Here is a 22957-nt window from a genome sequence, read left to right as displayed (position 1 = left end):
TAACTCTCCCTCCTCCAGCCTATCAGTAACACCTGATTCATTAATAAAAGCCTGAGCATTTCTCAGGAAATATGCTCTGAACAAAAATAATTACTTATTGTTTTTTGCATTTGTTTACATGTAGTATTCTTATTTGTTATAGTTGATGTATTTTTCCTTTTTTTTTTCATGAAACAACTTGCAGATATGTTTTCACAGCACGGCCTGGCTGTTGTTATTGAAGGGAATGTATAGTCTTTTAAGTGTTTTATTTTTTATTTTTTTAGGTATACATGTTAGGCCGGGTTCACACCTAGGCAGCACCGTTTTAGCATGTTTCTACGCGCGGGAGCAGTGTGCGGTTATTTGCCCATTTTTATGCGCAAAAACGCTCACAAAAATGTGCAACATGCTTCTGTCGCGTTTTTGGGCATTTCCATTGAAGTATATGGGGCAAAAGCACGCTTTTAACTGCCCAAAGAAGCTCATGCACCTTTTCGGGTGCTTGGCATTTTCCTGCTAGTGGTTTTCTGCTCAGGTGTGAACAAGGGCCATTGAAAACTGTGGGATTTCATGTGTTGGGCCTTTAAAAGCACTTTTCTAACTGCTCAAAAACACAAAGGTGTGAACCAGGCTTTAGAGACCGGCTTAATATTGTAATTGCAGCAATGCTTGCTATTTTTAAAAAATCTTTATTTTCTATGTATAGTTTGCCATTAAATACATACATGAGAGCAGCCATATTTACTGATTGCATACGCAGTGCTGCACAACGGTTGTGCTTTACTGTTAACTCTCACAATAAATTGTTATAAGTTAACCAAGTCACTGAAAACAATACACTCATGTGTGGCTGATGTCCTATATCTGTATTTCCTATATATAGTCAAATATAGAACACCCTCTAGTGGCAAATCTGAAAATCTCCATATTTTATATCATGCCAAAATAAAGAAAAGCAAGCATTTAAAAGTATGAAAGTCACAGCAGAAAACACTTTAAGGCCCCATTCACACACAAATCGGCCTGCACGTACAGCTCCATGCTGCGTGCGGGGCCGTACCTAGTAGCTGCTGGGAAGGACAGGGGCTGCGTGTGATTAGTACGCAGTCCCCGTCCTTCTCTATGGGGCTACGCTGCCCTACGCCCCCCTACGCTCACCTCAATTGCAGGTCCGTAGGGGTGCGGGTGATCGTATTCATACGCCGCCGGAATGGATCCTGTATGCGTCCCGGCCAGAAAACCCGCACCCCTACGGACCTGCAATTGAGGTGAGCGTAGGGGAGCGTACGGCCGGGTAGCCCCATAGAGAAGGACGAGGGCTGCGTACTAATCAGACAATAAGTACTATCCTTGTCGCACTCCTTACCGATATGTCCCTTGTAGTGGGGGGTGCTCGCAATGACCGCGGATGGCACCGCAAATGTCAGCAATTGTAGAAATGTCACCAGCACACCAATCCTTTTAAGATAGCAAAAGCTTAATTTATTGGAGTTTTTTGTCATATGACCAAACCAGCGCTTTCGGGACCGCACAGGGTCCCTTCATCAGGCTTTAGCATTGACCACACGCAGCAACTGATCTTCCCAGCAGCTACTTGGTACGGCCCCGCACGCAGCACGGAGCTGTACGTGCAGGCCGATTTGTGTGTGAATAGGGCCTAAAGGTAACTCTGTACTAATAACTCGAAATGCACAATACTTTACCTTTAAAGAGACCCGGTGAGGTCTCTATAAAAAAGGGCAGTCCTTACAAATATGAGGTAGCACCTCTCCAGCAGCCCGTGCTGGCTCCTTCCTTTGATCCCCTACGCCACCAACAGGACTCATCAATGATGTGAGGGTCGGAGCCTGGTACCAGTGCAGCAGGGAATAGAGGCATCCAACACTCCTGGAGATGCTGAATTCTGAACAGACTGCTTAAAGTGACATTAAACCCTCAGATTTTTTAACATAAAACAATACTGTAATGTGTGCCTTACTGTAATCCATGGTTGTTTCCCTTCTCTTTGCTGCTCTTCCTTTTAAATCTGTATCTGTTCTCATGCTCTGCAGAACTTCTGTTTTGCAGCAGACTGCCTTGTCTCAGGAATGGATATATGGTGTCTGTGTATAAGTTTGTATAGCCTTGTAATCTGAGCCAGCACTACAGGAAGAGGCCCTGAGCTGAAAAGGGAAATTCTCCCCAAGCATGAGAAGAGATGAGGATTTAAAAGGAAGAGCAGCAAAGAGAAGGGAAACAACCATGGATTACAGTAAGGCACACATTACAGTATTGGTTTATGTTAAAAAATCTGAGGGTTTAATGTCACTTTAAGGCTGCAGCCCTAGAAGTGAGGGGAGGTAGAAGTCACAGGCCACTCAAAAGGTGAGTATACTACCTTTTATCTTGCAGGGAACTGACCTTTTTTATTTAGAAACCTGACGTTTTCATAGTGACACTAAATTCATAAGTCAAATCTTAAAAATACATTCAAGTACTTTATCTATTTACAGAATTAAAGCTTATTTGTATATCACTCAGCTGTAGATCCTCAAATCATCTCTGAATTGGTGCCGACACTGTCCTTCCTTCTGGAGGGTAGTTACTTTTGTTCCCCATGGTCTCTGTGTGTGTTGTAAAGTAGCCATGGCTCCAAACTCACTCCTGTAATGGACTAAAATCTGAATACAAATTAGTAAACTAAACGTGAGACTGTAGTCCATCACAGGAGCGAGCTTGGAGCAGTGGCTACTTTACAACACACACACAGGGACCATGGGGAACAAAAGTAGCCACCCTCCAGAAGGAAGGACAGTGTCAGCAGATGATCTGAGGATATACAGTCAAGTGATACACAAATAAGTTACATTTTTGTTAATAGTTAAGATACTTGAATGCATTTTTTAAGATTTAACTCCTGATTTAAGTGTCATATTAACACATCCAACGCTAGCAGCATTCTGAAATCATTTTGATTTGTAAAGGTGATGATTGTGTTTATGGTGCATATTAATCATATAATACAAAGGGCACTACTGTGGTGTGATACTTGGTAATCAATCATATATCAGCCCCAGCAGCTTAATGTAGTAAGATACATGAAAACTGATGCGTGACAGTGGTAAAAATCACACTACTGATCTTCACATTACTTTAGTAAATAAACATCAAAGGATTTCTCATAATTCTCCATTTGTAGCAACCTGCATCATGTAGCTTATTCACCTTCCATTGAAAGGCTGAATAGCTAAGAAGAATATTATATATATAAAATCATCTAGCATGCTGCTTTGAGTACATTTCAAGAGCAGTTTAGAGTTAAGTTTAAAGTTATCCCTTGGAGAGAAGGCCTATAGTCACAAGCAATAACGGAGGTGGCCACTTCTGTCTGCTCACCGTTGTATTTACCAGCTTCTGAGCATTGAGTGCATTTCATCAATGCTGCACTTTCTCTAGTGATCTTTTCCTGATCAAAAGGAATATCAGGTGGTTATTTACCTTATATGCTAGATGTATTCGGGGTCACCAAACAGCCACTCGGCACTCACAGCTGCATTTACCAAACAGATCAGATGTATCTATGAAGAAATATATGCATTCTGCATTCAAGAAAAAGTGAACGCAGTTTCATTCAGAAAGAGCAGCATTTATTAAAGCTGAACCCTGGGCAGAAACACTTTCATTCAAATATGTTCCTCAGTAGCCACAAAGAATAAAAATCCACTTTATGTGCCCAAAATGACTTTGCAAACCAAGAGAGAACCTTGTAAAAGTAGTGGTGACATTATCACTGGCCTGTACATAGCCTGTGTAGAGAAAAAAGCCGTGGGAGGGACCCAGCAACTTCACCCACTACAGAAAACTACAGGAGAAGGCGGATACAAGACCAGTCCCCCTTGCACAAGGAGAGAGAGCAGCATTGACTGGACTTTATCACAGGAAGCTCCTGCACAGTTGTTTCATATTGGATTACTGCACAAATCTGAAAGAAATACACAAATGAGACCGAGAGTCATGTAAGAATACATATGCCTGTTGTATTTAGGCATAATTGTATAGCCTGGATTTCAGCTTTAATCTTCTAGAGGATGACTTTATGGAATAAACATCTAAATATATAAATTAAAAAAAGATTTCTTTTATTTCTTTTACAGTATTAAATTGGTTCCCCTCTAATAATAAAGGTTTGGTCCTTAATGCACTGTAGCCATGTGGGCTGGAAAGAGATTACTGCCATTCCAGCAGGCACTGAATATTTTTCATGAATATGCTGATACTGGCAACAGACCTACCAATAAAGGGCCACACATACACCTATTCAGAACCCATCAACTTTTCTCCCTACGAGCTGCCTTTTGTATCATTTAAAGTTTTTTCTATATTTCTGCCACCTCCCTGCCTATCATAATTAGTTAGTTCATCATAGGTAAACCAAACTCCAAAAGAAGTCAAATTACACATAAACCACAGGGAATGCAGTTTGTTAGTCTTCAATATGGCTTAATGTTAATGAAAGTTTCCTCTGTTAATTTTTTTTAGCACTGGTAACACAGGAAGATGCATTTTTTTTGTTTAAACAGAAGTAATTCAAGAGGCTGTATTGTAAAGCTGTGACATAATCCATGGTTTTGTAGACCCCCTAGAATCATGATTATTTTGGGGTCACTCCTGCAGCAAGAGGACCCTGGGACGATCCTCGTGTACAAGTTATGAAGTCTATCTAGGAGGTTCAGTCAGCTTAGATTTGGGGTGAGGAGATGCCTATTTCAGCAGGGAAATATCGTCAGCAAAATCATCTTGCGATTGTCTTAAGCAGCGGAAACAACGCCACTGAAAGAGCATTAAACAAAGGGGCAGCATAAAGAGGGCACACACACCAGCCATTACATAGGCCGTAGTCATCAAAGCTGACTCATCCAGCTGTGGAGTGTTATAGCCACAGTCTTCTAAGTTAGAGGCATAGAATGGACCGTCCACTGAAGCCTTGCGAGAGAAGTCGTGCACTGCAAGAGATACAACAAAAGCTTGTGAGACTTCTTTTCATTTCTCATTAACTGACAGTAATCTCAGTTAGGAACAAAAGTTCCAATATTCCAGAGAACAAAACACATCAATGGTTAAAGAAGAACTCCAGGAATTAAAGTTAGTAGGGTGAAGAAAGAGAAGGAGAAGGAGAAAAGGGGAAAACTTCAGATAAAACATTGCAGTCTATGATTAACCCCCTTCTACCTTATTAATGCTTCTCCATTAAAACCCCATGCTGAGGATAGGTTAACAAACATTGTCCATTTTTGCCCCTTCTGTCACTGAAAGTCCAGGCCCCCACTAACGACAGGGAACCAATCGGAGTGGATCTCAAACATCTGACCATTATGTCAGCTATAACATGACATGCAAGCTGAAGACTTTCAGAAAAAAAGTTTCAGCTTGGAGAGGCCGCTGCAGCCTATGGATACATTTTCTGGGGTATGATCTGAAAAGGTAACATTAATTTTTTTTATTCACATAGATTTAAAATCAATTTCGTTATAAAATAAAATAAAAACTGACATCACCCAGTGCAAAGTATAGCACTTCAGACAAATTTGTCACTGTGTCGCTGCTCTCCCAGACATGCATCTTAGCATAAATGCATCTTGGTCATTAGTTGGAGCCAAAAATCATAAGACATTCTTATTTCCTATGCTCCTTAGCAAAATCTAGTGGTATTTTCCCAATATAGAATTCGTCCTGGACAGAAATATACTAATAACATTTGGTTTTGTCCCTATTCCCATGAATGTACATGCAGTTTCAGAGGATGAATGGCTCCCTAATACATCCCTAATTCTTCATTTCAAGGTTAAAAAGTGACTTATAAATCTATTGACTTCTTTCAGAGCTTGTATATACTCCTTACTAATTATTCCTGCTACTTATTGTCAGTTAAAATAATAAATAGAAATGCAATCATTTGACTGTCACAAACACTTTAATTTGCTCTTGTATATGCATCAGGTCTGCTATATTATACCAAATGAGTTCTTACCATGACATGTGCTGACAGCAAAACCAATCCGTTTACGTGCACGATCGAAAATAACATAGAAACCTTCCATGATAACCGCACCCATTACTGTGCCAGTAGAAGACTGAGACACTGCAAATTTATAACAGTCATCCTGAGATGTGGCTATGTCCTCCACCGGGCGCAGGTATTGCTGCAAGAAGGGCAAAACATTATTAGATCTGTGTGTAGGTGAGTGTCTAGTAAGGAGATGGAAACACAAGTGTTACAGTGCTGCAAATACTATCAAGACAATGTTAAACTTTTTATCAGAAATTTGGAAAAAGCAATTAAAAAAAGCAAACTAGACATTACATGTAAATATAATGGCATAGGTATGCTGATGTCAGATAATAAGATTCGCTAATGTGAGTGCTAACCTGTGGCAAGATAGTGATGCGGAAAGATTCATTGGCTGCTTCACCCATTAGATAAAGGGATATCACAGGAAATATGTTCCATGGGGTGGTACCCTCCTGCCAGCATACCAACTGTTCTCCCATCCAGAATCCATCAGGGAATTTCTCTGTCTACAGAAAACCACATTGAGATGTCTTAAACATTAGAAATTTGTAATATCTGCATTACTGATAAATAAAGTAATTAGCAATATAAGATAAAAAACAAAATAATGATCATATGCGTAATGTGACATACCTTATTGTTGCAAATACTGAATGAAAAAAAACACCCCAAAATAAAATAGTTATATGCTTGTGCGTTACTGAAATGCAATAGTGTGAGGTCCCTTTCATACATGCTGATCAGAAAGGGATCCATGCATGAATCTCCCTCCTGATAAGAGTAGTATGGATTGGTAAGAACTAAAACTGCTGGACCCCATGTTGGTCTATGGGGAATCGGATGTTAACGGGCATGTGTCCATTTACATCAGATTGCTAACACGATCAGGTCCGGTGAAACGTAACTCTGTTCCGTTTGTTTTTCTGGACCTAGCCGGAGTCCGGGGTAACCGTGTGTAAAAGGAAGCCTGTCTATTTACACCCAGCTGCCCATGAACTAGCATTGGGCATCCGATCAGGTGTAAATGTGTCCATTTACATCAGATTACCCTCGATCCAACACGATCAGGTCCGGTGAAACGGAACGCTGTTCCGTTTGTTTTACTGGACCTAGCCGGAGTCAGTGGTAACCGTGTGTAAAAGGAAGCCTGTCTGTTTACACCCAGCTGCCCATGAACTAGCATTGGGCATCCGATCAGGTCCACTTGAAAAATTGACAGGTGGACCCAATCGGGCCCATGTGAAATGGGCCTAAATTGTTTTTAACAGAGTATCAGCATAAGTTTATGAAAGATAGAACATCCCTAAAATAAAGCACAACTCACTAAGCTATTATGGTCATTATTTAGCATGATTCACCATAATGACCACTATTTCAGCAATGGTACCTGAAAATAACAGTTACATGATTCAAAGTAATGGTCCTTATGTCAAATAACACATGCATTATAACTGAGTGAAGTTAAAATGCTTTAAAGTAATATATTTATTTTGCTATAGAATTTGATAATCTTCTTTTTAGCCTTGTGCAGAAGTTGGGTATGTAAGGGTTAGGCCTTTTTGCCTATGAGTGAAAAAAAAAAACTTGATAAAAAAAGACAGATCTATATAATCCTGTGAATAAAATCTTAATCTTGCCATTGATGCTCAAATTACACAACATTTGTAGAATTATTAGAACTCATCAGGATAGCAACACATTACAGAATGAGTAGTTAAATATTAAATTAAATGTAATGTTGGAAAAGGCAAGATTATGCACACAAGTCACTGGAAAGAAAGGGCTTTCCCTCTTTACACTAAATAGAATATAGCTGGGCAAAAGAGAACTAGTCAAAGAATTGGGAATGCTAGCTAAGTGGAAGCACTTCATGTTCATGAGTAGAAGGTATAAAGCAAACAAAATGAAAGGTATAAAAGGGAGATATTTACATTTGATGGTATTATAGTATTGGTTCTAAATCACTCATAAGGCCAAACCTAGAATATGGTGTCCATGAGAGTAACATTGCAAAATTACATATACATTTTGGAGAGGGTTCAAATGCAGACAACTAAATCAATAACATGACGGGAGAATCTCACATACAATAAAGGATTAGAAAACTGGGTATGTTCAGTTTAAAAAAAAACAACAACACAAAAACAACGAAAAGCAAAGTCATAATTAACATGTTCACATTTATTAAAAGTCAGTTAAAAGAATAATTAGCAAATATGCTTTTAATCCCAATGACTATATAATAAACACACACTTGCCGATGTAGTTGACATTAGAGTGTAAGCTCCTCTGGTGCAGAGGTCCGTGGAAGTTTGTCACATAATATGTCTGCAGAATATATCAGTCTACAAAAATGCATAATAATGATATGAAAATTGTATATAGCTATGTTAGAACCATTGGAAAGTAAGCTACGTTGGTGCACAAACTGATGTGAGTAGGTCAGTGTTTTCTGTAGAGAAAACAAAATATGTCAAAGCTTTATAAATGTATTAGGAGTGAATGGCAGTTGTGGGAACATTACAGTGAAAGGTTGTGATCATTTGATTTATGGGTGCAGTGACATGCATGTTGTTCCTGTTGGCTGGGTGGTATCATAGTGCACACTGTTACTTTACTCTCAGAGGTAAGAATGCCAGTGATGGCCCACCCCTCTCTCTTTCACCACATGCACATACATTACAGGGACGTGTCCAATCAGTTAGTGTCCTTACTACCACTTAGTGACAAGAAGCATGTCACATTACAGCTGTCATGTATCCTGTATCAGTATCCTGAATGTTTTGGGTTTTTTTTGCTGTCAATTTTACAAGCATGCTTTCTTCTTTTCTTCTTCTTCTAAATGACAGTGTCTACAATGTGTCCTCAGGGTGTCATCACTTCCTCTTATACCAAGTTGCCTTCATTCCTCACCAGCTACTCTCTAGATATTGCAAAATGAACTAGTTCATATCTGCTGGCCCTGGGTCATAGTGTGAACTATTTTAACTGCCCGCCACGTCAAAGGCTCTATTTAAGCAGTGGACAGCATATAATGTAGTCAATTTGCTATTAGAGGTAGTGGAATCGCCCGGGGCCCGCGCCCCTGCTGCACCCCCGGTTGTTACGCCACTGAGTGGAACATCCCATTATTTATGTTTATGTGTGAGAAATTCAGCTGAGAGCATCCCAGAAGCAAGTATCCCCTGTTCTTGAAAACATAGTGCCCTGTGTGACCACGAAGGCTTAACTAGTATTAGTTATTTACAATCAACTTGACATGTTTTGTCATGTTAAAGATGTGTCACCAATCACCTCCACGTGGCGTCCAACATTTTAGAGGATGACTCCTTTTACATATTTTCTAGATTTTTATACTTAACACCTGGATCCCATATTGGACCCATTCTAGGTAGGATACAACTCTTTATTGTGTAGTACACCTAATCTTTAATTATGGACATATTCCAGCATATTGGAATTGTGACATTGTATTGCATTTACATTTGTGTAAAAAGCCAGACAGTCTTGGAGCTGGAAAAGTATCTGTACTTGTACCTGTACCGAGTACGGTACTTGGTATCGGTGCATCCCTAATAGTATGTTGTTTTTACTATTTCACTCCAGTACTTTGATGTCCATAAGAGATTCTAATTCCAGCTTCCTAATTCCACGTTCTATAAAGAAGGAGTGACCTGGGAGAAAGTATATAATTTGTATGGTAAAAAACATATCCAGTTATAATTAAATATCATTCATAGTTGAAAATGTTGTTAGCCTGGATTGTAATGATGATACTAATAAAAAGACTAAATATAGATGGTCAGGTTGCTGCCTTGCTGCAATTTCATATTCCCTGTACTGTTTCTGGAAATGTATTCAGTGCCCTTATAGTTCCTTATAGTTCTAGTGAATTTTATCAAACATTTTTACTCACTGAGGAAGCGGCCTTAATTGCTTTTACAGCTTCATCAAAAACGCGTTTTGGCAGGCGAAGATTGGTTGTACCGCTGTCCACAATGCTCTTATCATAGTTGTACTGTAATCCAAAAAAAAGAGAAAAAGTCATTTTATAGAGAAAGATATTTACCATATGCTTTATTCTTCTCAACTTGCGCACTGAAGATGGGATTCACCCCCTCTGCCGTTGTAGGTGACAGAAGAGACAGTGATAAAGCAATGGATTTCTAAGGCTAGAGTTGTGTTGTGATGAAAAAGCTACAATAGTTTTCTAAATGTATCTAATGTATTTATTTATTTATTTAAAAGAGTTAAATAGACCTAGGAGGGCATAGACCTAGTCAACTGTATTTCCTGTGGTCTCTCTGCAGCTGATCTTCCCCATTACTGACTTACCGTGGCTTGTTCTGCAGTGTGTGTCTGGGTGGAGGCAGCCATCTTGGTAGTGGCATGGCTTTGCTTCCTCATGTCAGAATCTCCAGAAAGGAGAACAGGGAGCAGCACAATAGTGATATTACCAAATCTCACTCCAGATCTCCTGAGACTAGCAGACAGAGGCAACAATGCCATAGAACTTGCACTGCAAATATACAGCTTTGAGGCTGTAGGCACAGGAGGGCCTAGGCACACTCACATACCAGGATGCTATTTTTTACGATGCATTCCAGACAAGTGGTATATTTTTTTCTAGATGTTCCCTATAACTTAACAAATCTCCAATTTTTTTATTAGACAATACTTAAACTTTTTAAAACACCTTCTTTGGTATTATTATGAAATTCAACTCAATGTATAATACATACATGCATATTTTTCTTTGTTATGCTCAAAACTAAAAAAATAAACCTTTAAAGTAATATAATCCTTTTTAGTTATGTTAATATGAAATATTGCCTATGAACATTTTGTATTCCTCTATTAAACCAGCAGGTGGAGCTTATTTTCACATGTTGTCCAGTGTCTTCTTTGCCCCTTCTGTTAAGAAAGATTGGTGTTTACACAGCTCAGCAGCTCAATATAAAATGTAGACACAACAATAAAAGCAGCGACTCCTTCCCCTCCCTCTTGGAAGCCTCTTTCCCATGATCGTTTGACAGCTTTGCCTGAAAGAAAATAACTTCTTTTGTACTCTCTCGTTGTTCTGCAGTGTTTGTCTGGGTGGAGGCAGCCATCTTGGTAGTGGCATGGCTTTGCTTCCTCATGTCAGAATCTCCAGAAAGGAGAACAGGGAGCAGCACAATAGTGATATTACCAAATCTCACTCCAGATCTCCTGAGACTAGCAGACAGAGGCAACAATGCCATAGAACTTGCACTGCAAATATACAGCTTTGAGGCTGTAGGCACAGGAGGGCCTAGGCACACTCACATACCAGGATGCTATTTTTTACGATGCATTCCAGACAAGTGGTATATTTTTTTCTAGATGTTCCCTATAACTTAACAAATCTCCAATTTTTTTATTAGACAATACTTAAACTTTGTAAAACACCTTCTTTGGTATTATTATGAAATTCAACTCAATGTATAATACATACATGCATATTTTTCTTTGTTATGCTCAAAACTAAAAAAATAAACCTTTAAAGTAATATAATCCTTTTTAGTTATGTTAATATGAAATATTGCCTATGAACATTTTGTATTCCTCTATTAAACCAGCAGGTGGAGCTTATTTTCACATGTTGTCCAGTGTCTTCTTTGCCCCTTCTGTTAAGAAAGATTGGTGTTTACACAGCTCAGCAGCTCAATATAAAATGTAGACACAACAATAAAAGCAGCGACTCCTTCCCCTCCCTCTTGGAAGCCTCTTTCCCATGATCGTTTGACAGCTTTGCCTGAAAGAAAATAACTTCTTTTGTACTCTCTCGTTAGCAAATCCACAGTGCTTTCGGAATACTTTGTCAAGTAAAATATATATATAAAACATAGGAATATGTGAACATCAGTTTGAAAACCTATAAGCTATAATCTTTATGAAAAATAGTAGTTTTCCTTTAATGTATTTGGTGTATATATACACATATATATATATATTTCAAAGCTACAAAACTTTAAATCAGTCTGCTGAAAATTACATAATGATGTCAATCTACATATTTGAATACCTTTAGTCAATTTAATAACACTCACCTCTTTACAATCCATCATCAAATCCTGTCCATTAATTTCAATCTTAACAATTATAACCTCATAGTACCACTCTTTTCTGATTGGTGTGTACCAGATATTCCCCATGTATAAGGATTCATCTATTCCTCCAATTACCTAAAGATCGGAGTATAAAGATTTTTTATTAGCATACAGTATGGATTATTGTCTGTTCAAAACAAACAGGGTTATTCACAAACGGGTGAAGAGTTTGGAGAAGGCAGGAGAAGTGAAGATCCTCAAATCCTCTCTGAATTGGTGCTGACACTGTCCTTCCTTCTGGAGGGAGGCTACTTTTGATGGATACAATTTCATATTTAGTTTACTAAATAGTATTGATATTCCATCACAGGAGTGAGCTTGGAGCGGTGGCTACTTTACAACACACAAAGGGACCATGGGAGAAGGACAGTGTCAACATGAATTCAGAGATTATTTGAGGATCTACAGCTGAGTGATACACAAATAAGATATATTTTTGTTAGTAATTCAATGCATTTTTAAGATTTAACTCCTGAGTTTAGTGTCACTTTAAGAATTCATACGCCGATGATTGGTTATACCCAAAAAGAGGAACAACTAAAGACGAAAGAGGGACAGAAGAATTAGGTGCCAAATGAGGGACAGTTGGGAGGTATGATGGTATCGTAATGGACATATTACCTTACAGAACCCCAAACCCACCATTTTGTTCAGTACAGAATAATTTAAATCCATATGTATTTATGGGTCAAACTCCATCTAAAGTCATCAGATATCTTTTACAGTAGCACATCAGCAGCACAAATCCATTAGAAACCACTTAATCCTGCACGGCGCTGCATATTTTTTATACCATAATTCAAATCTTAGCCTAAATCATCAAAAAAACAACAACTTATTCTTGAAGTACAGATGCTCTTAAACAGAACATTGATTAGTTTATATTTGTGGTCCTCTGGGAGCATATTTCAGTGCAAGACAAAATATTTATTGCTGCATGTTGCTGTTTTAATTTCTTTAAGAATTTAGAAGGTATAAAAGTAAAACAGATACAAATATAAAAACCTATCTTGATGAACTGATTGATATGATTGGCTAAAAGGTTGATTGGGATATTCTATCTGTGTTGTTGCCAGTGGTTACTTGGATGCCAAAAATATGATCTAAACATATTCAGTGGAATTCATAAAATTAATAAAAATTCTGTTGTGCATCTGCACAGCAAATGTCTTTGAGTGCCTCAGATTCATGTACCTGTTAGAAACAGGTACATGAATTTGGTACAAGTACCGCCATATGCGGTGCAGGTGTAGTCTCTACACCTGTCACACAGACAGTCACAGTGGCCAGAGGACTTATACTGTGGGTGGGTGGAACTTGATGGGGAACTCTGAGAACCTAGTTCCTCATCAGGTCTGCTCTGCTATTGATTGATAGCAGGCAGTGGGTGCATTCCATAGCCAATAGCAGAATGGCTACTGGGTATGAAATACTCTCACTGTTGCTGTCAGTCATAAGGGAGGTGGGCCTGATGGGGGAACTAGTCTCTCTGCTTCAGCTTCTGTGCAGCCAATGGCGTCTTAGCAACCAGTGACTCATCCCTGCCCCCGATGCAGCTGATAAGAACACCAGGCTGCCAGTGTCCTAGCAACCAATGAAGGAGAAGCTGTCACATTCATGACAGCTTCTCAGTAGTACATACATGCCGCATTTTGAGCACTGGCGTCTCTCTGTATGCAGATTACAGTTGGTCTTAATTACCATCAGTTTCCTAATCTATAAACTAGTGGTAATTATTTTTTAATGCGTTATGGCCATAGCAAATGAGGTCCATACCACCAAAGGCACTAAGCCTTTCTTGAATTCCCCCAATATTACTACAGAAACTGTAGAACCAGTCATCTATTCATGTATTGTGTCTCAACTAATGTAAGATATATTTGCAAATAAGGCTATTATAGTGATAGTGGGGTTTTTATAACGCTGCAGGTAGTGAGATATAAATATCGATATAATGCAAGGCTGGTCTGTTCTTTAGTGTGATAAGGTTCGCTGCCAGCTCTATCAAAATGGCATATGTGGTAAATGAGATCCATTGTACATTATGTAAAATTATGTTTTTGGTTAACTTAAATGAACAGGCCTAAAAAAGCAATTAAGGAATAGAAGATCACCTAATATAGAAAATACAGTATAGTATTACTTTTACAGAAAGCTCAATGGATAGGTGTTCCTATCCAGCTGCGAAGAAGAGCACAGTGGAAGAGTCTGCGGGCAGTGGTTCCAGCAGATTCAGTAGATTGTTTCAAACAAGTCCTCTGCCATGAAGTAAATTAACATATTTATATAGTGCACAGTCTGCAGTGTTTGTTCTGTAAAGTCCTCTCTCAAAAACAGACATGCTGATCATTAAGTTTTTCTATCTAACAATGCAAGTTCCTGATTATCTTACATAAAACGGTTTAGTACAACATCTAAATTGCAAGACTCAAGGAAATGTAGAGGTGTTGCTGTCAGCCAGAAATCAAACATTTGCTGTTATATCCTGGCATGACAACTGAATTTGATTAGCTGCATCTGGTGAGCTATACCTTTACTTTACTTATCACGATTCAAAGTATAACCTGGAAAAGGCTTTATAGATTTCTAGTTACTCACCATACTACCCCCCACAGAAGTGGAAACATTGCTGTCCTTTATAGGGTATGCTGTCCCACAAAGCTGCAGAGAAAAGAGGTTGGGTACCCGTGTTTGCTTTACAAGAGAGTCAAAGAAAGGTTCCAGTGTGTCATCCGGCTACAAAAGCATAGAGAAAAGAACTTAAAGTATAAGAAAATCATGAATACAAAATAAATTAGGGAGCAAACTCTGCTAATGAACATTGTCCAAAATTCAGGAAAATTCAAGGAGGTTCCATGAGCCGTGTTAGCAGCAATGGAGAGACAAATTAACAACCACTAATGGTTGTAATGGTTTTGAAGACTTAAAAGAGAACTATGGGGTCAGTGCTTTTCCCCATAGTTCTCCTAACGGTCACGGTCCTCCCATGACCCAAAGCTAGGTATAACGCGAACTACAGCATTACTGTCGAGATCCACCCAGCTGCGTGATTGACAGATGGCTCTGCCTGCCTAGAGGCAGAGCCAGCTGTACCCGCCCCCTTCCCCGTCCGTTCCACCAGTCAGCGCTGGAGGATTGGACAGGGGAGGGGGGAATCCCTGCAGGGAGCAGTGAGTGGCAGTCGCAGCTCTCTGCAGGGACAGTATCGAGAAGTGAGCGAGCAACGGTATGTGTTCACTCACTTCCCGATCTATTGAGCCGACGTGTGACAGTTTCATTGTCACACGTCGGCTCGAACTATGAGGCTGAGTGATTTTTCACTCACCTCATAGTTCTCCTTTAATATTAGTTTTATGCTAAAACAAAGCAATTCTTCATACAGTATTACAGATTAGAAGATTTTTTTCTATTATTTGAACAAATGTATTGCTATCTAAACATAATTGTTCTAAGGTACGGCTGATTTTTAATAAAAGATTTTAGAACAAAGATCAGGCGTTCTCACGTTCCTACTCCTTAATGTGCAATTGTTAGGGAGGGCTTGTTCACACTACATACATACATGCATTAATTGCATGGTTCCTTGCGATTAATGCACACTACCATGCAAAGCACCTGTCATGCGCTAACAGTGCGGGGGGAGGTGCATTGCATTGCCATTCATTTGAATGGCACCCCAAACAGATCTCCTGCCGGCAATGCACTCGACAGCATCACAATGTGCGGTCCTGCATTACTGTGGGTTGCAGTGTGGTGGAAAAAAACTATTAATAGTTTGATGGGAGAGTTAAACACTTAAAGGGGAGAGTCTTGAAAGTGCTTGTGTACTTAAATTGGATCTACGCTGCCACTGAAATGATATAAAAACATATATTACTGTTTAGTTATAGCTTTGTAAAGTATTCTTATAGGCTTTTGTATAGAGTAGTATGCAGTAAATTTACTCACCCTTGCAATTTATAGAGTAAATTGACTTACCCTTGCAATTTCAGCATATGCAAGTCCCAGAATTCCTTCCCAGTTGGAACCATTGATGAAAAACTTGTCAGAGTCAGTGATGGCTGCAATATTTGCCACAACAGTAACATTAGGTCCATGTGGAATTGTAACCAAGTCTGTTCCCAATTCCCCTTCCCATTTTCCCTGAGTGTATGGAACATACACTCCTCTTCGGACATCTCTGTATGTTCTGGACCTACAAAACCATAATAGCAGAAGGAGAGTGAACAATTATTATTATTATTCAGGATTCATATAGTGCCAACAGTGTGTGCAGCACTTTACAAAATAAGAAAGACATTAAAGTTACAATACCAATCAAGACAAGATGGTAAGGAGGGCCCTACCCGTGAGAGATTTCCAATCTAGCAATTAGTATAAAGGTAGAAGGTACCTGATCACCTATGACAGTGGATTCTAAAATGTTCAGTATAGCTTTGCAATGTACGGGATTTAGGCAAATGTAGATGCATGGTACTTCTAGGCATTAAACGCAGCATTGGTAGAGCCAAAACCTTTCTGCTGGAAGTTTTCAGCAACTCTTTCACCGACTTCCACTCCGTTTCCCAAGGTCTACACATTCCACCACCTTCATGCCTTAATGGCGATCCTGGAACATACAGCATGCCACACTAAGTGAGCAGCTGCACACTTGGCTTTAATCAGCAAAGGATAAAGCAAACTTGTGCTTTGCCCATTCAGGGCAAAGCAACATCTTTGGTTATATGCGCCTCTACACAACAGCACATATTCACCTTTCATTTGCTTCTCCACTGCTCCATTTAGCTGCCAGGAGCAAAGACAGAAAGTTCTCTGTAAGCTCTGAGGCATACAAATTGGAACTGCGTCAAAAAAGAGCAATGACTACAAGTATTGCTTCAAAGATGTGAAGAATATTGATGCAGCATCCAGTGTTGATTCAAGGGAATTGTCAACTGAAATGATTACCCTACACTGGTAATCGGCCTTTCTAAATTCAATCTTAGAAGATCAGTCTTATCGAGGTTTTGCAGAAACTGAAAAGTAGGTAAGAAAGCAAAGGAAATTAGGTTCAAACTGTTCACACATGCACAAATGAGAGTGATAACCTCAAATGTATTTCAACAGGAAAAGCTTTCTGCACCATTTGTTTGTACTAAATAGATACTTGGATATGGTAGATATTATAGGATGTAAAAGGTACACACCTGTATCTATAAAATAAATAAACAGATCAAGTTTTGCATACTTAACACTATGGCTAACCCATTGCCAGGGCTCAGACCTTGTCTGTCTTGAACACTACTTTAAAGACTTTGGCACTTCACAGTCACCTGATGCCAACTGTTCTATTTTTCTTAATAGGTACAATGTTGTCTTTACAGACTAGGATAATTTCATGGAGAACACAAAATTCAAGTAGATAAAACAATTATCCCCAAATGCATGCTCCTTGGAAAGTTCAAGTTGCAATGAATAAAAAGACTTGCAAATGAGCTTGACAGGAAGCAACTGTAGGTGTGATCGTGAGCGTTCATGAGCCTAAAGAATGGGAAAATGCAATGAGTATGCTTGAAAAACAATTCACAGGTAAGCTTCAGATATGTTTGATCCTCAAATACTTAAAGAAAAACTCCAGGAATGTAAAAAGTTAACCCTTTCAGTGGGCCTATCCACATACCGCAGGGGTTAACTGCTTATTTTTCTCTAGGGGCTGAAATGCAGAAGATATGCTCACCTGATCCTCAGTCACGCAGTGGTCAGTGTTCGCCTCTCTCGCCTCTGCTCCGGCTGTGGAATGTCCATCAGAGTCCTTATATCCATTACAGATGATTAGTCTGCATTATTTGAGCTCTTAGACCAAAATGAGCAGTTAACCCTTGCCGTACGAGAGTAGCCCCACTGTAAGGGTTAACTTTTTACATTCCTGGAATTCCTCTTTAAATAAATTTCATAGAGGCATCATGTATCTTTGAATCAAAGCGTAATGACTTCCTGTCTGCTCAAAATTCCCCCTCCCCGTACTGTATTTGTTTTTTTTTAAAATAAAGCCCACAGGTTATCCTAACTGAGCTCGGTCAGATGTAATAATTGTCTCTACAAAAATGTGTGTATTAATTATCCCCATAAATGGCCCAGGGTACATAGTTTAATCCCTACTAGGGCTGTACATTTTATCACAAAAACTATGTCCACACCTCCACTGCACAGGCGCTGTCCATTCCGTTTACCGAGGGGATCTGTGCATGGATCAAAGCAGAACGGAACAAGCCTGTATGGACCTATGTTAGGTCTATGGTGAATTGGATGTAAGTGGACACATGCTCATTTACATCCAATTACCTCCCATTCGCCACGATCAGGTCCGCCAAAATGGAACTCTGGTGAGCACTCCAATTCTTGCGAGAATATGGGAGCGTCTTCTCTATGAGATTTGGAGTCCTCTACATTTCCCAGATCTCGCCAGAAGAAGGATGATGTCACTCTTGCCTAGACACCACAGCCTGAATATTAGGGAAAGGTAAGTATATCATCTAAACCCCCCCCCCCCCACACACACAGGATTTATTTGTAACCACTTGCCCTTTGGCTGTTGTAATTAAATGTGCAGGCAGCTCTTTACTCGCTTTAGGCCCCGTTCACATTGAGCGATTTATCGCGCGGTAATTCCCGCGATATCGCGGCTATTTACCGCGCGATATCGCTCTTCAATGCTTTGCAATGGGGCAAAGGGTCCTGCTGTCGTGGGGCGTGTGTCAGCAGGACCCTTTTTGTCGCGAATTTTGTCGCGATTCTCGCTTGCTCAATGCAAGCATTTGCGCGATATCACGCAAAATGCAAATCGCGCGGCAAACGCGCGATTTGCGAATCGCGCCGTGTGAATGGGGCCTTAAACATTTTTGCAGCCAGCGTTGGCTGTTTACATACAAGCGTTTGTGTGGCTATAGACTTCAACCCCCCCACCGCTGCCAACTATCACGGGCTCCGGGACCGACACAGTGGCCCTTTGCACTGAGATTGGAAGCAGATCAGCACACTTTCAGCAGCTCCCCTCCGATCATTGAACCCGGAAGTGAAGTTATTTCTCCGGTCGCTGTAGCTGGAGAAGAAGCTAGTGAAACACAATTGCTGCTTCATCAGCTTCTTTGGGGTCCCTAGGCGACATTAGGGGTCTAATAGACTCCTGATGTCTCCATAAAGAGAACCTGTCATTATATATGAGCTATCACATAGGGAGCATGTTAGTCCCCTATGTGATAGCAATAAAGTTAAGTGGAAAAAAAAGTTGAAAAAAAAGTTAAAGTCACATATAAAAAAAACAAAAAACACAATACACAACACATATAAACGCAAACACGCTTTGGGTGCACCTACCTGCGAAAACAACAATTGTGCCAAACACGTTACAAATCACCACAAACATCGGATTGTGAGCAATAATTCTAGGGTCATCAATCACTGTTAACCCTAAAGTGATAAGTGGTAAAAGGTTTTAAAATGTCCCCTATGAGAAATTTTGGGTATAGTCGTTTTTTTGCAATTTTAAGGGGCGCATGCAATTTTAAGGCTTGACATGTTTGGTTTCTATTTACCCGACGTGACCCCGTCTTTTATATTTTACCAAAAAAATGGCTAATAATAAATGCTTTTTCAAAAGTTTCGGTACTTTTTTCTTTATATAGTAAAAAATAAAAAATAAACAGTGGTGATTAAATACCACTACCACCTCTATCTGTCCCCAAACAATTATATAGTTTACATGGCTGAATAAATGTCAGTCAAAGTACAGCAGCGCTGAATACTGAAAAATGGCCTGGACAGGAAGGGTGTTTAACACCCCGGGCTTCAAGTGGTTAATTTTTATACTGCTCTTCTGCATGAGGGAAGGGGAACCATTTTACAAAGCGGATGTTGCATTTTAGGTCGGCTTTAATCCCACCATTGTGTATGTCGTGCTGCATTGGATAGAGCAAGTAAAATGGAGGTGTCATTCATCCAGCCTGCCCCATTGATGGACAGCATTTCGGGGGAGTTTTCCACATTTTGGCTATATATTGGAAGATTCCTTCATGGAATAATGTTTTTTTTTTAGAATAAATGATTTGTTTTCTCAGCAGACATGAACAGATAATAACAAGCTCACCAGATGCTGTTTGATCTGGTTTCCATAGTAACTAGTCCTCCATCTGTCTCTTCACCAGCTGAAAATTTTAACTGTTTAACCTCCTGACAGTCATATATTATTATGTCTCAAAAGCTGCCTTTAATATTTATATTGCCAATGCAAACAGAAGATCCTAACCATTTACTCAAGGATCACCATCAGACGTAGGGCTCATTCACATGGGACTTTTTACATCCAGCATTGGATTAATGCAGCAAGAATAAGTTCCAGACCACTGTTGGTCTTCATTCTGTATAAAACAATGACAGGCTGACAGGAACTGCAGCTGTCCACTGCTGTCAGACACTTTTTGCATATATACACACCTTAGTTATCTGCAGGTAGGGACAGATGACTAGCTCTGGACACAGACAGATTTCACCCAGGGCTAGTCGTCTGTCCATAGCCGCAGGTAACCAATAAATGTGCGGATACATGTGAATTGCAGCAGACACCTGCGGCTCCAGTCAGCCCGTCATTGCTTTGTGCAGGCTAAGCAGCCATAGCTGTCCGCAAACATCTGTGATCCCAGCCACAAGGATCCACTGCTGGCCCTGTGGAGGCCTAAGGACAATTTTTATTAGAAACATAAAGTTTGGTTTTCAATTGCTGCATGCTCATATCTGGCAGGCCATCATATTAGACAATTATATATTAATAATTAGATAATATTATACTGTATATAGTAATATCATTATAAAAATTAATATTACAAACAAATATAAAACCAGTAACACACAAAGATGGCTGTAGATTGTCACCACAGCACCTTCAAGCTGGAATAAAATCAATCATAAATAGTCATATTTACTTGAAGTATTTATTTTATCCTGCACAGATAAATGATTATAAGATGTACAATATAAAAAAAAAAGATTCAAACTGATTCTGTATTTTGTCTTTATGTAAAATCTTGTGTTAGAAAGGAACATTTGCAGTTGTCATTTTTGCCTTCTAGGTTATAATCAGAGACCAGCTTCCATTATCCGTATTTGTTGTACACGATGTCCAGGTGCGTTTAAAGGGTTTCTATGGTTATAATCCTATCCACCTTCCTGGCTCATTAAGCCGTATCAGAAGGTCGTCTTCCAGTGTTTGTTCTTTACAGAAGAACTTGATTTAGAATAAATGTGTACATGCACAGATGCTAGTCATTTACACTGGCCTTCACTATGTTCTTTATTTGCTGTTTTCCTCCAGGCTTTCCTCCACTGCCCACACACATGTCCTATTGCAGATTGTGAATTGGAAGTGCCACACTCCATGGCTACCAAATCATCTGCTAAGGAACAGTGGGGTCACAAGGGGGGTGCGGCCCTCACCCGGGTGACACCATTGGAGGGGTGACACCAAAATGACTGACAGTCATTTTGGTGTCACCCCCTCTGAAAAGTCGGGCACTCGGTCATAAAGTGACGGTGTGGTGTCACCTGGTATCCGCTCTGGGTGACACCCGGCCTCTGGACGCCTCTGCTAAGGAGCTCTATGCATTCTCACACACTGGACAAAATGGAATCAAATTTCGAGCGTTTACACATGTTCTTCCTTAGTAAGCCCTGATGAAGGTGGTATTCATATGAGATCCCAAAACACGTTGGCTATTTCTATGTTGTCCCCAGGGCCGGATTTCCCACAAGGCCACCAAGGCCTGGCCTCGGGGCAGCAGGGAGTAGAGGGGCAGCAGAGGTATGGAATTCCTATCGCCCGAGACATGCAATTTCGGCCGCCGGATGGGTTGTTTTTTCTACATTTAGTCCTGCTACTGGCAAGCAGCAGGGCTAAATGTAGAGCGGGGAAGCTGCGGCTCATTTTGTACAAGTGATCTTGGTGATGTCGAGATCACTTGTAATTAGCCTACTCGTCCATCCTCCCCTGCTACCCCTCCTCCATGGTCCGCCCCCACCTCTGGCTGCCTCTCCCTGCTGGTCACCTCCCTCCCCGTCATAGTTCAGGATGGATAGTGGGGTGTAGAGCAGAGAACGTCTTGTTAGCTCCTGTGTGACAGAAATAAGGTTAAGTGGAAAAAATTACATTGAAATGAACAAATTTAAAGATGATAAGAAATAATTTAAAAAGTGATTAAAAAAACGAAAAAAAAAACAAACAAAAAACTGCATGTCCTGGGCTCCGGGAGATAGGAATTCCACACCCCTGTTGCCCCTTTACTCCCTGCTGCCCCAAGGCCAGGCCTCAGTTGTCCTTGTGGGAAATCCGGCCCTGTTTACAGGGAATGAAAGTAATGGCAAATTCAGAATTTTTACTTTTCCACTGGAACAGGAAAAGCGGGGAAAGCTTTACATGTTGACGCTTGTTCTTGTGACAACTTGCTAAGAGTTAGTAAGGATTTACGTCACATTGGAAAGATATTCTCTCACTTCCTGTTGAGTCAACAGGAAGTGAAAGGAAATTTCCCTGATGAGGCACAGATCGCAAAACAAACTAACAGTGTAACTCTCTCCTACACTTTACAAAATAAAAACCCAAAAGTTTAAGGTTCTAATTCTTCCATCTTATTTCTTACCCATATAGTCACAAATGTGTGCTCAACCACATCCTGCATTTGCTCGCATTTTGAACTGTTGCAACCTGTAGCACCACTCTTAGGGGTCTAGTTATAAAGAAAAGTGCAAAGCTTATTCATCCAGTGTAAGA

The 22957-nt window shown here is 40.0% G+C and overlaps 1 protein-coding gene across 2 annotated transcripts in view; it reads right to left on the bottom strand.

Annotated features, from left to right (window-relative positions):
* Positions 1 to 4523: 4523 nt before the first annotated feature.
* BACE1 (beta-secretase 1) overlaps positions 4524 to 22957 on the bottom strand; it is a 29708-nt gene continuing 11274 nt past the window's right edge. Inside the window, exons 3-9 of one of the 2 annotated variants that reach the window (XM_018562872.1) lie at positions 16141 to 16357; positions 14761 to 14898; positions 12103 to 12237; positions 9948 to 10049; positions 6388 to 6537; positions 5990 to 6161; positions 4524 to 4964 (exon numbers count right to left, since the gene is read on the bottom strand). In XM_018562872.1, the coding sequence (XP_018418374.1) occupies positions 4723 to 4964; positions 5990 to 6161; positions 6388 to 6537; positions 9948 to 10049; positions 12103 to 12237; positions 14761 to 14898; positions 16141 to 16357 (1156 nt within the window). In that variant the 3' untranslated portion in view covers positions 4524 to 4722. The remainder of the gene's footprint in view (positions 4965 to 5989; positions 6162 to 6387; positions 6538 to 9947; positions 10050 to 12102; positions 12238 to 14760; positions 14899 to 16140; positions 16358 to 22957) is intronic. The other variant, XM_018562873.1, reaches the window with a different exon arrangement.

This window comes from Nanorana parkeri, unplaced genomic scaffold (assembly GCF_000935625.1).
Source record: "Nanorana parkeri isolate BGI_ZX_2015 unplaced genomic scaffold, ASM93562v1 scaffold608, whole genome shotgun sequence".
NCBI classification, from domain to species: domain Eukaryota; kingdom Metazoa; phylum Chordata; class Amphibia; order Anura; family Dicroglossidae; genus Nanorana; species Nanorana parkeri.
Note: the sequence above shows the minus strand (reverse complement) of the source record. Positions and strands in the feature narration are given on the sequence as shown.